At 48.9% G+C, this 15408-nt stretch overlaps 4 protein-coding genes across 4 annotated transcripts; 3 read left to right on the top strand and 1 right to left on the bottom strand.

Moving 5' to 3' along the window:
• Positions 1–1295: 1295 nt before the first annotated feature.
• On the top strand, positions 1296–3002 carry N7511_010858 (uncharacterized protein; the record flags this gene model as incomplete). Its single annotated transcript, XM_057133235.1, has 4 exons — positions 1296–1299; positions 1348–1358; positions 1419–2036; positions 2109–3002. 4 exons carry the CDS (start codon positions 1296–1298, stop codon positions 3000–3002), a joined length of 1527 nt encoding a protein of 508 aa, XP_056981223.1.
• A 45-nt stretch (positions 3003–3047) lies between these two features.
• On the bottom strand, positions 3048–5840 carry N7511_010857 (putative phosphoketolase; the record flags this gene model as incomplete). The annotated part of the gene is made up of 8 exons (XM_057133234.1): positions 3048–3085; positions 3141–3966; positions 4022–4642; positions 4697–5006; positions 5054–5206; positions 5255–5489; positions 5549–5623; positions 5678–5840. 8 exons carry the CDS (start codon positions 5838–5840, stop codon positions 3048–3050), a joined length of 2421 nt encoding a protein of 806 aa, XP_056981222.1.
• A 312-nt stretch (positions 5841–6152) lies between these two features.
• Positions 6153–7735, top strand: N7511_010856 (uncharacterized protein; the record flags this gene model as incomplete). The annotated part of the gene is made up of 5 exons (XM_057133233.1): positions 6153–6529; positions 6610–6924; positions 6987–7049; positions 7122–7194; positions 7262–7735. 5 exons carry the CDS (start codon positions 6153–6155, stop codon positions 7733–7735), a joined length of 1302 nt encoding a protein of 433 aa, XP_056981221.1.
• Positions 7736–14297: 6562 nt separating this feature from the next.
• On the top strand, positions 14298–15345 carry N7511_010855 (Rab family GTPase; the record flags this gene model as incomplete). Its single annotated transcript, XM_057133232.1, has 3 exons — positions 14298–14381; positions 14450–14513; positions 14708–15345. The coding sequence occupies 3 exons, from the start codon at positions 14298–14300 to the stop codon at positions 15343–15345; spliced, it is 786 nt and encodes a 261-aa protein (XP_056981220.1).
• Between the last annotated feature and the right edge of the window lie 63 nt (positions 15346–15408).

Genomic DNA, 15408 nt, shown 5'->3' with positions numbered 1-15408 from the left:
ACATGCTGAGGTGAGATCGTATTCATGGCATGGAAATACTACATTGATATGTTGGAGAGTGTATTTTCAAGGAGTATTGCAATCCGGCCCTGGTCCTGGCTCTGCCGTAATAATGGACTCTGGAGACAATCCAGGTCCGCGGTCTCGGATGATGGCGGATGGCACAGCGGAAGAGAAAAATGAGAATAAGATCCACCAACGCCTGTTGGGCAGTTGGCTCTTGCCGCTTAAATGGTACATGGCTCTAGGTTATACGCTCTGGATCTAATCTTGAAGACTGATTGGCCTTCTTCATATCTGTAAGCAATACCACTATGGCCCTTGGGGAAGGACATGTTAACTTCTGGCCGAGATAACTACAATCAGAGCAATTCCAGCACGCTTTAAATATGTAACTTTATGCAAAGTAGTGCTACAGTTTATGAACATTGGACTGCTAGCTCAACTTACTTGTTGCACCTCAACCAACTTTGATGACCTCCAAAGATGTTACGTTCGTATGGCCAGACTCCTGGGGCCTTCTCCACCCTAACACAGTCCCCAGAGTCAATCTTAAATATCATAGCAAGATGTCTACAGTAGAGGGCGAAATCTAGCAATATACAGGAGAAAACCAAGACAAAACGCAGCCCGTTCACAGTCACGGCAATGAGATTACGATTTCATCGAGATCAATTCTCAACCATTCTAGTCCAGAGTTGAAATGAGGGAGATAAGTAGACAGCTACCACAACAAATGAAAGAGGAACCAAGCATCGCCTTGACGGTTCAGATGTCAATACCATAGACCTACTTGGTTTAATAATCACATCATGCTCAGTGAGCCTCCGTCCACAATCCAGGCATTCAAATACCAAAACTCTGCCCCGTATTTTATTAGAGAGTTCTACAGTGGTGAATCTTAGGACTTGAATCAAGAGACTATGGGGAGTATACTCGAATGTGGGTGTCATTTGCGTTGATCGCGGGAGGAGCCGCGTTCATGGGCCGTGAGTGCACCCGTGCCTGAGGAATATGATATTTTAGAGATGAGACTAATATGGATCTAGTCAGATGTGTATATTTCCTCAATCAGGTGATAAACCTTCGATCACTTATGCCCAGAGTTAACTTATCGCAATCAAATGCATCTGCGCCTGCTGCCTGCGCAGTAGTTGCCTATGGATTAGGTTGGCTGTTCCCAGAAAGGACTAGCGTGTAGGCTCCCCTGTCGAACCCAACAGGCAAACCAACTTCTCGAGAAACTTACTACATAAAACACATTTCTTTAGCTGAAGCTCAAGTCATTCAACATTATGGGTATGTTGAGCTCTTGCTGAGCGCGAGAATATAACTAACGATTGCCAGGCTATTCCGAGGTATGCACCCTCCAATTCTATATGGAGATAGATAGCATGACGTCTCTAACAGTCTGCTAGCCATACTGCCATCTATGTGGCGTGAGCTTCAACATAATCTTCAGTTCAACATCAGGAAAACTGGACGATGATCCAGACTCCACCTTGCAATGGGAACCCCCGGTTGTGAAGACGACAGACGTAGTCTGCTGTACGGACCACGAAGATGCAGATAGCGATACCGAATACAACCCCCAAGAAACCCAGGATAGCGAGCCATATGAATATGACTCCGATGTATCATACAACACCAGTGACGAAGATGTGCCCGAACACGAAGAGACCACTGATACAACGGACACCGAAACCCAATTCTATACCGAATGGGCACGAAGAACCTTCAACCCAAATTGCAGAGAGCCAGAGGAACGTGTCGGATATTTCGATGCTTCGAGTTCCGCCTACTCGACCAATATTATTTCTCCCGAGGCGGCCAGAGGATGCCGCACAGCCCAGTTCCTGTTCCATAAAAGCAATTCTTGGCAGCCCGATGAGCATCATGAGGCCTGGGAGGTACATGGAGAGTGGGCACTTTCCGGTATATGCGATGGAGTGCCGTCGCGTGATTGTGATATCCCAACAGTGTGGCCGGCGCGCGGTGGAGTTGAAACCCTAGAAGCGGATAATACTAATTACTATGTGAGTCGTCTCTTTCTGTGGTCTTGACTTGGTTCAAGAGCATGTCTATAGACTCAAGCTAATATGTTACAGCCACATATGCAACCAGATGATATAGCAATGCCGTTTCATCCATGGTGCTTCGATATTTTCTGCCGGCAATCTAAAGTCCAGTTCAAACATATTGACACTTCAGCTCTTATGAAATGGCGCAATACGGAGTTTGATCGAAAGTCTTTTCTCAAGTTCCCTCGGGCAAAAGAAGTCCGCAGGGCACAGGATCAATGGTGGGATCATGAGCCTGGTAGTGAGTATCTGGTTGCCAATCCTCTTTATGTGCCCGGGCTGCCAGAGCTTCTGATCTCGGCGGTCAATGGCGAGAGCAGTGACAAACATTTTGGCGGACGTCAGAAAGACAGATCATCTGAAGCTACTAGAGCTCGATCTAGACCATCCCAGCATCGGCGGGTCAATCTCTTGTCATCAATGCCCTTGGAAATCCGCCTCATGATAATCGATTTCCTGGGATCAGACGATGTCACCAGGTTAAGAGCCGCATCTAGGACATTCACCAATCTCCCCAGTAGTGTATGGTACCGACTCACACGCGAAGAGATGCCTTGGCTTTGGGAAGCATGGGATGAATCCGAATGCACACACAGTCCTCAGATCTGGACAAGAGTTTCAACTGCCCAGGTCAAGTCTATCTTGAAATCACGGAAGCTATTGTCCAATGTCTTGAGTGCGGACTACATGAAATACAAGGCTGCTGAGAAGGCTGCTGAGTACTGGTTACCCATGCCATGTGACATGCCAAACCAGGTGGATCTACCAAGACTGGGAACGGACTGGCGTGTTGTCTTCACGCAGATCAAGCAGAACTGGAGAAGGCTTAAGGGCTTGCAGAATCGACGGCGGATTTGGACAGACGTGGAAGAGATTATTCGACGTATTCGAAATCTTGAAATGGCTTCTGATGAGCCATAGATGATATTCTAGTTTAGTCTAGTTCTGTATGATATCTAAGCCACTCTAGTCGAATTTTGGGGTGTCATAGATATCCCCGGGATCTGAGAGTCCACGTTAGCTGTGTCCATAAATTATCAAATGGATAGGGATGCTCACCTTGATGATTAGCCATGATAAACTTGCGCATGCCGACAATATCCTGCTCAAGCCGAGCATGCAGCTCTTGCTGAAAAACTCGCACCTTCTCATTGACCTTAGCTGCACCACGAAGAGCGTTCTGGGCAACATGGAAACGCGAGACACGATTGACAATCATCATATCGAAAGGAGTAGTGGTACTACCCTCCTCAATATAGCCAGCGACGGAAATGCGATCCAGACCAGGCCGTCCAAAGAGCAAGCCCTGCAGCTCGGTTGGATAACCATGGTAATTAAAGTGAACCGGTTTGTCAGGAGTGAAGAGCCTGTCAAAGGCCTCAGTGGACAGGGCATGCGGGTGCAGACCCTCATTTTCAAGAATCATCAGGTCCGTCACATTAACCACGCAGACTCGCAAGTCGGGCGCGATCTTCCGCAGAAGCGCTGCCGCCGCAATCACCTCGAACATCAGTTCGACGCCAATTCCGACCAGGACCACATCGGGGTTTGTTCCATTGTCCGTGCTGCAGAACTTCCAGATGCCTGCTCCGGCGCGACAGTGGATCTCGGCTTCTTCGGGGGTGAGATACACAGGAGTTGGCTGCTTGGAGCCTACCATCAGGTTGATGTAGTTCTTAGATTTGAGGCAGTGGTGCACAGTCGTCACGAAGGTGTTTGCGTCTGGGGGCAGGTACACGCGAGCAGCGGTGGGCTTGAGCTTTAGTACTGAGCCGATGAACGATGGGTTCTGGTGGGAAAAGCCGTTGTGTTCCCGACGTGTCCAAGTGCTGGTCTCGATGTAGTTGATGCTGGCCACGCCTGAGTGCCATTTCGTTTCGAGTGCCTGAAACAGTACATGGTTAGGTCTAAGTTATTAGATGGGAGAGGGGAGAAATCACCATTTTGATGAACTTGGCATATTGTACCATCATCGTATGAATTATGCCGAGGAAGCTCTCATACGATGGGAAGATTCCCATCCGACCGGTCAAAGTATAGCCCTGCAAGAAGCCCTGACACATGTGTTCACTGAGAACTTCAATGACACGACCACCTCGTGCATTCGCAAACTCATCCCACTGGAAATTGCGGTTGGTGCTATCAAAGACAGCAGAGAGCTTGTTGCTTTCCAGCTCGTCTGGTGAGAACAGTCGTACGCTGTGTGGGTTTTGCTTAAAGGTCTGGTTGATGAAGCTTCCCACTAATTTCATCGCACTCTCGCTGGAGCCTTTCTCCCGGCAAAAGTTTTTCCAGTCTGGCAGATCTGGAGGAATATAAGAATTGTAAGACTCAACGCGTTGACCAAGCTTCTTTGCATCGGCAGTTGGGATCACAGATAAAATCTCGTCGATGACTCCACCATCTTCCGTAAAGAGCTCCTGTGGCTTGTAGCCAGATAGCCATTTCTGAAGCACGCCCAGTTCTTCGTTGTCAGACTTTGCCTTTGGCAGTGGAACTTGGTGAGAATGGAATGAGCCCTCAATGAATTGACCGTGGAGCTGTTTCGGTCCAGACCAGCCCTATCAAGCAAGTTTGTTAGCTTGGATCTTCCACACAAGTGACCGAGTTCATACCTTGGGAGTTCGCAAAATCAACATGGGCCATCTTGGCTTGAGAATTGGCTTCCCAGAGCGAGCAGCCTTCTGGATCTTATGGATCTCCTCTACGGCCCAAACCATGGAGCAATGAAGATCCGTATCTATATCGTTGATATCCTCCACAAAGCGAACTTGATATCCATAGCCACTGAAAAGAGCAACAAGCTCCTTGTGATCCATGCAGCCGAATATAGTTCGCTCACTGATCTTAAATCCATTCACATGTAGGATTGGCAGAACGGCGCCTGATTCCTTCGGGTCTAGGTATTTGATTGCATGCCACGACCTGCTAGCTGTTAGCGAAGCTCATGGTATATAGGATGCATGACAAACGTAGCCGTAGGGCCAGTCTCGGCCTCTCCGTCGCCCACAATACAGGGGATAATGAGGTCTGGGTTGTCCATGGCTGCACCAAATGCTACTGATAGAGCATATCCCAGTTCTCCACCCTCGTGGATGGTGCCGGGTGTTTCAGCGTTGATGTGGCTGCAACGGTATTAGCTCGGAAAGCAAACAGGATGCCAAGAGACTGACCTTGGGAAGCCGGCTGGGGTGCTGAATGTTGAAATGAGATTGTGTAGGCCCTTGCTGTCTCGTGAATACTGAGGGTAAAATTTCTCCAACGAGCCTTCTAGCCAAAGTGCGGCTAGCATTGCCGGCGCACCGTGTCCAGGGCCGACGACATAGAGCATATCCAGATCCATGGTTCGGATAAGATAGTTCAGGTGGGAATAGACCAGAATCAGGCCTGGACATGTTCCCCAATGACCTGTACGGATACTACGTCAGCTAAACGGTGGTCGCAGGCTATAGTTCAGAGCAGTTTACCCAGCAAGCGAGGCTTGACATGATCAAATTTCAGATCTTCCTTCAAAAGCGTATTTTCTTGTAAAAAGATCATCGCTAAATCAAGTTAGTTTCTGCGATTCGAACCCATATTGTCATTTGATCACTCACCTGCCGCGATGTAGGAAGCCGCTCGGCGAAACTTGAGCAACGCATCGCAAGACTTTTGATCTAGATTTTCATGTTCTAGCTTGACACTCAGTTTCTCAAGGTAGTCTGGCAGATGCGATGGCTGTGGCTGCGGATTTGGTTCCTTTATGACTTCTCCTGGCATGATGAGTATGGGCGATCGACGAAAACACGGCCAGTATGATCCACACTCAAGCAGATGGAGTCGAGTGCAGAGGTATATCAAGAAAAGAATACCAGAGAAACAGAGGAATAGAAACAATTCACAGATGGCACCACCAAACAATCATGCTATGTCAGCCCAGGGTATTTAACCTGGAATCCGCCTGGTTTCCGACAACGTCATGACCTGACATCACCACGACCAGTTTTCACTTGTCTTTGATTTTGACTAGACCAAGTTAGACCAACTTAGATCAAGTTAACAAGGCTCTCGAATCCATTGAAAGAATTCAAAATGACACGGTCAATCCTCGCTGTCAACGCCGGGTCATCCTCCGTCAAAATCACCTTTTACACCTTCGAGAACCCGCCAAGAGCTATCGCCGATGCGGAGATCTCTGGGATCACCGCACCCCCACCATCGTTCAAGTACCAGAAGGGAGCTGCAAAGCACAAGGAGGAGGTGAAAGAAAAACTGGCCACACCCCAGGATGCATTCAATTATCTCTTGAAACGCTGTTTTAGTGATCCCGAGCTCTCCGAAGTCGCCAGCATTGACGATCTAGCTTATATCTGCCACCGCGTCGTCCACGGAGGAGATTACCATGAAGCAGTAGAGATTAATGATGAGACAATGCACCATCTTGAAGCATTGGAAGATCTCGCACCGCTGTAAGCTTGTCGCCTGGCTATCGAGCCTTACCCCACTCTACATATATATCCGCACTGTACTGACCCTACCGCATCAACAGCCACAACTTTTCCGCGCTGGAGATTATCCGTCTCTGTAGGGACGAGCTGCCGAAAGTCGCGAGTATTACCTTCTTTGACTCGGCATTCCATCAGACTATCCCCGAACCCGTATACACGTACCCGATTGATCAGAAAGTCGCCAAGGCGAATGGGTTGCGCAAGTATGGATTCCACGGAATCAGCTACGAGTTCATTCTACGATCTGTCGCACAGCATCTGGGCAAGCCAGTAGAGAAGACGAGCATCATTGCCATGCATATTGGCAGTGGAGCTTCAATTTGTGCGATCAAGGATGGCAAGTCCATTGATACCTCGTGAGTACCCTGCTACAAGTACAGTCCATCTCAAGTTGAACACATGCTAATCCCATGTTTAGCATGGGGCTCACACCTCTGGCAGGACTGCCAGGTGCGACGCGCAGTGGAGATATCGATCCCTCGTACGTTGACCCTACTGCATAAGTTACTTCCTATCCACGTAGCGATACTGATCGGACATGCCTCGTATCTAGATTGGTATTCCACTACACCAGCGAAGCAGGCAAACTAAGCCCAGGGAGCACCAAGGAGATGCACATCAGTACCGTTCGTAGCAGCAATCCCACCCCAGACCAATACGAATCCCCAACACTGACCCAACACCCCAATTCAGGCTGAAGAAATCCTGAATAAGAAATCCGGCTGGAAAGCACTGACTGGAACTACGAACTTTGGGGAAATCGCCGTCGCCAACCCGCCTACCAAAGCGCACAAGCTCGCATTCGACATCCTCGTCGATCGCATCCTAGGCTACATTGGAAACTACTACGTGAAGCTAAATGGGCAAGTGGACGCGGTGGTCTTCGCCGGAGGCATTGGCGAGAAGAGCGCTCTGCTCCGCCAAACACTAGCAGATAAGCTCGAATGTCTGGGCGTGGCGGTCGACACCAAAGCCAATGATAAGGGGCCTGGCGATGACGAGACGGTGAAGGACATCACTGCCGGTGGAGGCAAGGGGCCCCGGGTTTTAGTTTGTCAGACCAATGAGCAAGTAAGTTGTCTCACCATCCAGATGCTCGATGACACAATCAGTGTGATGAGAAGTGCAACCCTTCTCCTCTTGCTTATGCTCGAGTCCTTGATCTGAGGGTGAATTTTGGACTAACATGGGGTTGTACTGCAGTTTGAAATGGCATATCGGTGTGTCTGTACGCGAAGCTGAGTTCACATGCGAGGTGTCGACTTGTGCGCGCGCGCGCGGTAGGTATTTCAAATGGCACAGATGAATGAGAGTGGCTGGAGGGGGCTGTAGCTGAACATACCTCGAGATTACGATTGATAATATTGATGGCCCTGCTCCGTACATAGTACATGTATACATGTACATACTCAAAGTTAATCATTCCAAATAATCGAAACTCTCTATATGTGACATCCGACCATCACGTTACTACTTGTCCTTTTTCATGGAAAGGTACATGTAGAGTATGTGGCGGGGATGACAGGTAGTCTCCGACGCGTCAAGTCTCAGATACAAACCCCCAGTGTCGGGTGGATCAGACCCGGAAATTGGGATATTGGGATCGGGAGGAAGCAATGCAGTGGTGATCCAGGTACATGGTCATATTTGCGCCTCAATGGGTCATTCCACAGTATGGAAGTTGACGTGAGTTCCTGCACAGAGGACATGTACATACTGTACGTACTGTACCTGTACAGTATGTTAGGGGAGAAAATCCAAAAAAAGCCCAAAAGTCCCTACATACCAAAGGACCAAGAGGGTGGATGCGGTGTAGCCTATCCACGACTGTTATTGGCCTACCCCAAATCAACCTGATGAATGTGACATATCTTCTGAACCAGGTTGTCGGGTAGTTCCCCGGTCTCTGCAAGATCGAGTTCCATGGTTCAGTGATCTGCAGGCTAGCGGGTTTGGGCGAGGTGAACCAGTGATCTTTATTATCGCGGTGCCAAGGTTGTCATAGTCGAAGTTATGTGAAAAGAAGAAATCACTTTGAATGTGGCATGTACGGTACTCGATAGGCATGAACATAAGGGTGCATCGCAGTGGACATTTCGCTTCTGTTGCATGTCATGCAGTGTGCATGGTACAGTACCGTACATATCCTGAGGTGTGACGCAGAGAGTGTGCTGGGGGTTCATTCCCAGGGGGTCGTATACAGGATGGATACATCAACCAGCCACTCACAAGTGGTCGCGGAAGGGGATGAGAAGCCGACCTAGTGGGTGGGTCGTGCAAGATTGTATCAACATTGTACTGTGTATGGCTCGATCAGTCATACTCCCTGCGTCATGTCGTGATGGGTAACAAAAAAGATCAGACTAACTTCCCGAAGTCAGGGGGAGAAAAGGGGGATCGAACCCGACGCGGTGGTGAGCGGAGAGAGATCGTCATCTAGGATTTCCGAGACTATTGCGGTGGGTTGTGTGGCCTGTCATTATCCAGCATCTATCCACTTGTTGAGTTGCAAATCGGTGGTCTCATCAGGGCGCTAACATCGAGGACTCGTTTCATTTTTTTTTTGGTTCGGAACGGGGGAAACGCAATCCCCATGTCCACGTCTCGTTTAATCGGCTTTGAGGTCCCTTTTCTAACGCCTTGAACGGAGTAAGGCGGATTACTGCGGTGGACACCACCCACTATTGGCAGTCCACTGCGACCATCAAACTATGGAGTGCATGGTCTTCTAGAATTTTCTCTCTATGGAGCCTAATTCTAGAGAGAATCGGGAAATGGTACCAAGATCGCCCGGCTTCACATCCGCGGAAGCCCTAGTGGACGCCATTCCCCTGTGTCTAGTGATCTCCTTAAAAGAAGTGAATCAATCTGAAGCCACAGAACGCCCCAAACAATGAGAAAATGACAAGGCGGGATAAAAAAAAGATGAACAGAAAAAAAGCAAATGAAATGTTCCCTTCCCAACACAAGACACAGAGATACTCAATTTTAGGAGCAATGACACATCCACAATCCTGTCAAATAAACAAAGAGCCGGCTGGCGTAAAGGTGCATCCGGGGCCCAGGGGAACCCCCCTGCCTAGATCCCAACGCAAAACATGAGACCCAACATGAGATGGATCTGCGACCGTTTATTCGACTCGGTTGAGATTGGAACGCCACCGCGTAGGAATGTCAAATATCGGGCCGCGAGAGTGCGGGAGACCAAAGAAAGAAAGGACCGAATTGGAAGGTGAGCTACATTACGGCTAAGACGTTCCGGAATCGATGGAAGCCGGTTCATGCAATCGGGGAACCTTGTTTTAGAGACTAATGCATCGACCCGACGTCGGGACTCTCCTGGAGGTCACTCTGGACGACTAGAGGGCAATCATGAACCACAGCCTTGGGTCTCGCCGTTGAGGCTATCATGGCCCTACTATATACAGTGGTACTCCATACTTTGATGTGTATCCATACCTCGATCCACGGTACACTCCGTACTGTATACCAAACCTCAACGGTGAAAAAAGGGGGAACCTAAATGGGTCTATTAAGGTTGACTAACCGATGGATTCTCGCAGCAGCTTTCTCCCGTTTCTAGCGTCATTCTAGCTGTAATCCAAACGGGGTCTTCCCGTTCTTTGAGCCAGAAAGGATCCAGAAAGGATCCAGAGAGGACCCAGAGAGGACCCAGAGGGCCCCAGAAGGGGGTCCACTATGGAAGAATAGGAAGCTCGTTTACCTTGTCAACTGGACATGTGGTCAGTTTTGGTATCGGGAAACACCAGGAGTCCGTAAGTACAGGTACTGTTCCTGGGACCTATTATTTTTTATGGGTCCTGGTCCACAGGGGATGATCGCCAATTCCATCCGGGAGTGTGCAAAGGGTTCCCCTATTTTTTTTCTTTTCCCAGGTGTCTCGGGGAGAAAGACACGCCAGGTCTGGAGTAGAGTGTTTGCATCGGGGGTCTGGAGGATATGAGATTCCGCGAAGATGAGCCGCTCCCATGTCCGTTCGGGAAAGACCGCTGGGCGCATTGGAAATGGGGCTTGATCTCGTCAACGGTCCTAGGCTCCCATCGACAAGCGATCTCCAGACCCGATTACCACGAGGGAGAAAGTCAGATTGACCGATTGCATTGTTCCCATTGGAGGGAATCCTCCCTCTTTTGGCGAGGTGGACCAGAAGCTGAAACAATGAAACAACAAGCCTAGGGCCGAGGGGACAGGGGAGACGACCCGTCATGGATAAGTGTAGTCATTGTGGCTGGATTATGTGTCGGGCTCCATTGTGGCGAATTCAAGCTGGATAGCTGGATAGCTATACCCTTAATTAGGGGGAGGGGGGGGATTATGGGGGTGGAGTCAGGAACAAGTCCAGAATGTTTCCCTGTCAAGATACTGTCCAGAGTCCAGGTATTACGACCCAGTCCTTCGGGAACTAGAAGGCCAAAAGAATGTTCACGTAACCGAGACGGGATTTCATACACTTAGCGTCCTCCCCCACCCCCTATGATGGAGTCCCGGCTCTTTTTTTTCTCTCTCTTTCTTTCGTAGATAAGAACAGACGTGAGAATGAGACAGCTGGGAAAGCTGGGAAAAAAAAAGTGATGAGATTCAGAATCAGGCGCTAAATAATAGGAAAGCACCTGGCGCTTTGTTCTGATCTGTAACCGGGGGAAGACACAAATCACGCCCGAGAGGAAGTTTGCGACTGGTCTTACCTCCATCAGTTGTAAATTGCACGGGGAACCGCGTTGGTAGGCCGGATGTCTGGCCTTGATTGAATCAAATACCTGGTGTTGGCTAGGGGACAGGGCTTGACCTAGGCATCATCAGCCCCCCTGTCTGTGTACCTAGGTCTATACCCACGCGAGAATGATATACGTAAAGAAGACTCCATTTTCTCGTTCCTGCGGCTGATCTCCACTTATGCACACAGGGCCGGAGATTTGGTGGAGTGATACATAAGAGCAGAGCTAGATGCATCCAAGATCCAATTGTGATCAATCCAGGATCTATCTGTACGGTACCTTATAGAGTGATACCTGTAAGAAAGGGGGAACGCATTTCCTCTTCCCCGGGACCAGGGGACGGGAGAGCCGCTGGGTACTAAACAAAGAAATATCGGATTTCTGATCATCTTTTTATTTCTTTGGGGGGTTTTTATTTATTATTTTACAGTACTGTACAGTAGGTCCGTTTTTAGTTTCTTTTTTAGTTCCCTTTTTTTTTACTCGATTTAAATCCGATTTGCCCTTTTGGTTTTTTTATTGGGGGATTTAAATCTTTTCATGTTTAATGTTTTCATGTTTTAGATGGTTTTATTGATTGAGAAGAGACTAAATAAAACCCGATTTATTATTACAATAATCCTGAAGATCAACTCCCCTAAAAAAAAAAAACTCTCTATATCAACATCATTTCCCCCTGCGATTTTAATTCTTTCGACATACCTAACCGTCTCCTCCCTACTCTCCTTCCTTCCTCCCTTCTCCCTTGCGATACGTCGATTGCTTTTTTGTCCCGGATCGACCGGGGCCACTTCCGGAGCACTTCTCCTTTGCTCCCTTGCCGTTCATATCCCTTCTCGCCCGTTTTCTTGGTTCAGATCGAGATTTCTATGGATTGGCTGCAGCTACCCTAATATCGTTTTGATTGGATTTGAGCTTTTTGCCCTTAAAAAGCAACCTGTCCGACATTGAGAGAACCACTTTTCCTGATTTGTCGGGTTTCGTCACATTCCTGCCCTACAGTTCTGCTTGCTCCCGCATTTGTCCCCCCAGTGGTTATCCATAAAAGGGTCACCGTTTCCGATCTCGACTGCATCTGCATCTGCACCTACCAGCTTTTGTCTAGACCTTTTGCACTTGGGGGGTGGATTGGGCTTTTGATTGCTTGAGAATCTATCCATATAAGAACCGCGCTTCGTCGTTGTTTATCCGTGAGTTCCAACCATCTCATTCCTCGCCCTACAATCGCACCACACTCGCCTCTCTCCATTCTCTCGCCCTATTCTAATCATGCGTGTCTCTGCAGACCTGAACATGATCCTTCGAGACCTCTCAGCCTTCAACATGGGACGTGGCGCATACGACACAACTGGGGTGAAGAAGCCCGGTGTACCTCCACCACCGCCGAAATAAATCGTCTTCAGCGTCGCTCGTTATACTTGATTTTCTACACCACTCGGTCATGTTTTCGATTGAATGGCGCCCAACAGTGGCTGGAGTTCTGACGTATATGCGTTTGGAGTTTTACTTGATTTTGGTAAGACTGACGCACCTCACTGTTTGGGCATCAAAACTAACATGGTCTAGATATCTGTAACACTATTTTCGTCTCAGCCATACTTCTTTTTTCTTGCCTCGCTATAGGCTTCACGCGACATTATACCCTTTTTAATTCGGCTCGACTTTTTTGCATTTTCTTTCGGATACCAAGCGCGGACACTTTTATTTCAACAGCCTTCATTTTTGGCGCCTACGCGCCTTGCCACTTATTTTCGGGCCCTCAACCTTGACATCCTCTTCGCCTCACCTTCTACCTACCTCTGATACGACTCGATACCACGGTCCAACCTCTCAAAAGTGCATTTGTTTTTGTTTTTCTTGCTTTTATTTCCTTTGTTGGTTCTGTCTTCTACCCGGCGTTTTGGCATAGACGGGATGGATATTGTATGGGATGCATGGGTTGATACCAGAACCTAGAGCTTCGACCTCACGGTCAATAGCACGTTTTGATTTTCTTGTTTCACTATTGGATGGGCTCTGCTTCCCGGGATATTTGTATGTGTATTTTTTTTATGTTGATGTCTGTGTATTATATATAGCGCGAAACTGCCAGCGCCAATCAATTTCCATAATATTCTGAACCTTGACACTACCATGACATATATATTCCCGAATTTTCGTAGACTCAAGCTTTGCAAGTCATAATTCCTCGTGGACTCCTCTGCTCGTACCTGACCGACTTCGATTGCGCTAACATCGGGCAGATTTGCTTATAGACTAATGCCGAGCCAGGAACGGCCAGCCCGATAACTGATGCGGGCCTGCTGTATCGGCAGATATCTCCCGAGCCTGACTAGGATCTGACTCGCCAAGGGGGAAGTGCCCGAGATCATCTTTACAGAGGTGTTGGGCACTAGTCACTTTGGCAATGACAGCTGTCAAAGGTGCCAGGAACATGTTTGTTTAACTGTCTGGCACTATGTCTGAAGTCCGGGTACGTGGCTCTGAGTTGACTGGTCCCAACTCTGCTTCTCCCGGCAACCTTGTCTACCTTCAATGCATATCTGAGATATTTTACTAGCTGGACTTGAGATCCCTGAACATGTCTCTAAATAGCCAACAACCAAACTTCCCAATAAAGTAGAGTTAGAAGTAAACAAGATATACTTCACCGGACAGGCCTCCCGTGACAAACACGCTAAGCCTGTTTGGGGATACCCATCATCATCGACCTCCGCTCTTACCAACACCCTCGTGTACGACTGCCAGCCTTGCTTTTCTCGGTTCTCAGTTCTAAACCAGGATTCAAGAAACACAGTTTATACGAGCGCGTCAGCAGCATATCATCTTCCAACTCTCGTCTTACTTCTAGGCAGCCCCCCAATCCCGAGCGGTAGTCACCAGCTGAACCAACCTGACACTTCCTCCGTTCGCCTGATACCTTGACGACCCACAAATCCTCTACAGGAAGGAGTTCCATACCTCAATTTTACTTTCGCTTCGCTGTTTCAGCCATGTCCGACGCAGCAAGCGCCAATGCCCCGAAGCCAAGCAGCAGCGTCAAGCTTGTGCTGCTAGGAGAGGCCGCAGTTGGAAAGGTACGTCTACCTTTATGATATATCCTTCGCTTACAACTAGCTAATTATATCTTTTCACTGGAGTACAGTCCTCACTAGTCCTTCGCTTCGTCAACAATGATTTCCAGGAGAACAAGGAGCCGACCATTGGCGGTAAGAACTCCCCAGACACTCAGCTTCCACAGGACACGGGGTACCTGTTCCTGAAAAAGAAAAAATTATGCATCCTGATCAGGGTAGTCCATGATGTCTATTATTCCGGAATATCCCCGCAACCGGGCCCTCCGGACCCCTCGATGGCACTACATGTACAAACCAGGATGACCGAGCTAACGTCATATTTCCAGCCGCATTTCTGACGCAGAAATGCTCCCTTCCTACACGCACGATTAAGTTCGAAATCTGGGATACCGCCGGCCAAGAGCGATTCGCCTCTCTCGCTCCTATGTACTACCGCAATGCGCAAGCCGCGCTGGTCGTCTACGATGTCACGAAACCTTCGTCGCTGACAAAAGCTAAGCACTGGGTTGCCGAGCTGCAGCGCCAAGCGAGCCCTGGAATCGTCATCGCCCTTGTCGGTAACAAGCTGGACTTAACCAACGATGGTGGTGAGGCCTCCGAGCCTGCGATCGCTGCCGAGGCGGAGTCTGAGTCGGCTGGACAGAACGGTGAGGACGGAGCCGCCGAGGAGGATGAGCCTCAAGATGCTGTGTCGGGTGATGCTCGCAAGGTGTCAACACGGGAAGCGGGTAGCTATGCCGAGGAAGAGGGACTCTTGTTCTTCGAGACTAGTGCTAAGACCGGCACGAACGTAGTGGACGTTTTCACGGCTATTGCCAACACCATCCCCGAGAGCAGTCTCAAGACCGGTCGAGGCACCGGCGCAGGCACCGGCCAAACTTCGCTGGGTCGGACTGGAGAAGATGCCCGAGTCAACCTGGGTGATCGGAACGTTGCAAAGGCCAATGAAGGCTGTGCTTGCTGATTTGGATCTGAAGAGATGTGCAATTATTTCCCATGGATACAGGCGTCCCTGCTTTTTGTTTTC

The sequence above is a fragment of the Penicillium nucicola genome, assembly GCF_028828085.1.
Source record: "Penicillium nucicola strain IBT 29836 chromosome Unknown utg000010l, whole genome shotgun sequence".
Lineage (NCBI taxonomy): Eukaryota > Fungi > Ascomycota > Eurotiomycetes > Eurotiales > Aspergillaceae > Penicillium > Penicillium nucicola.
This window is presented reverse-complemented; position numbering and strand designations above follow the sequence as displayed.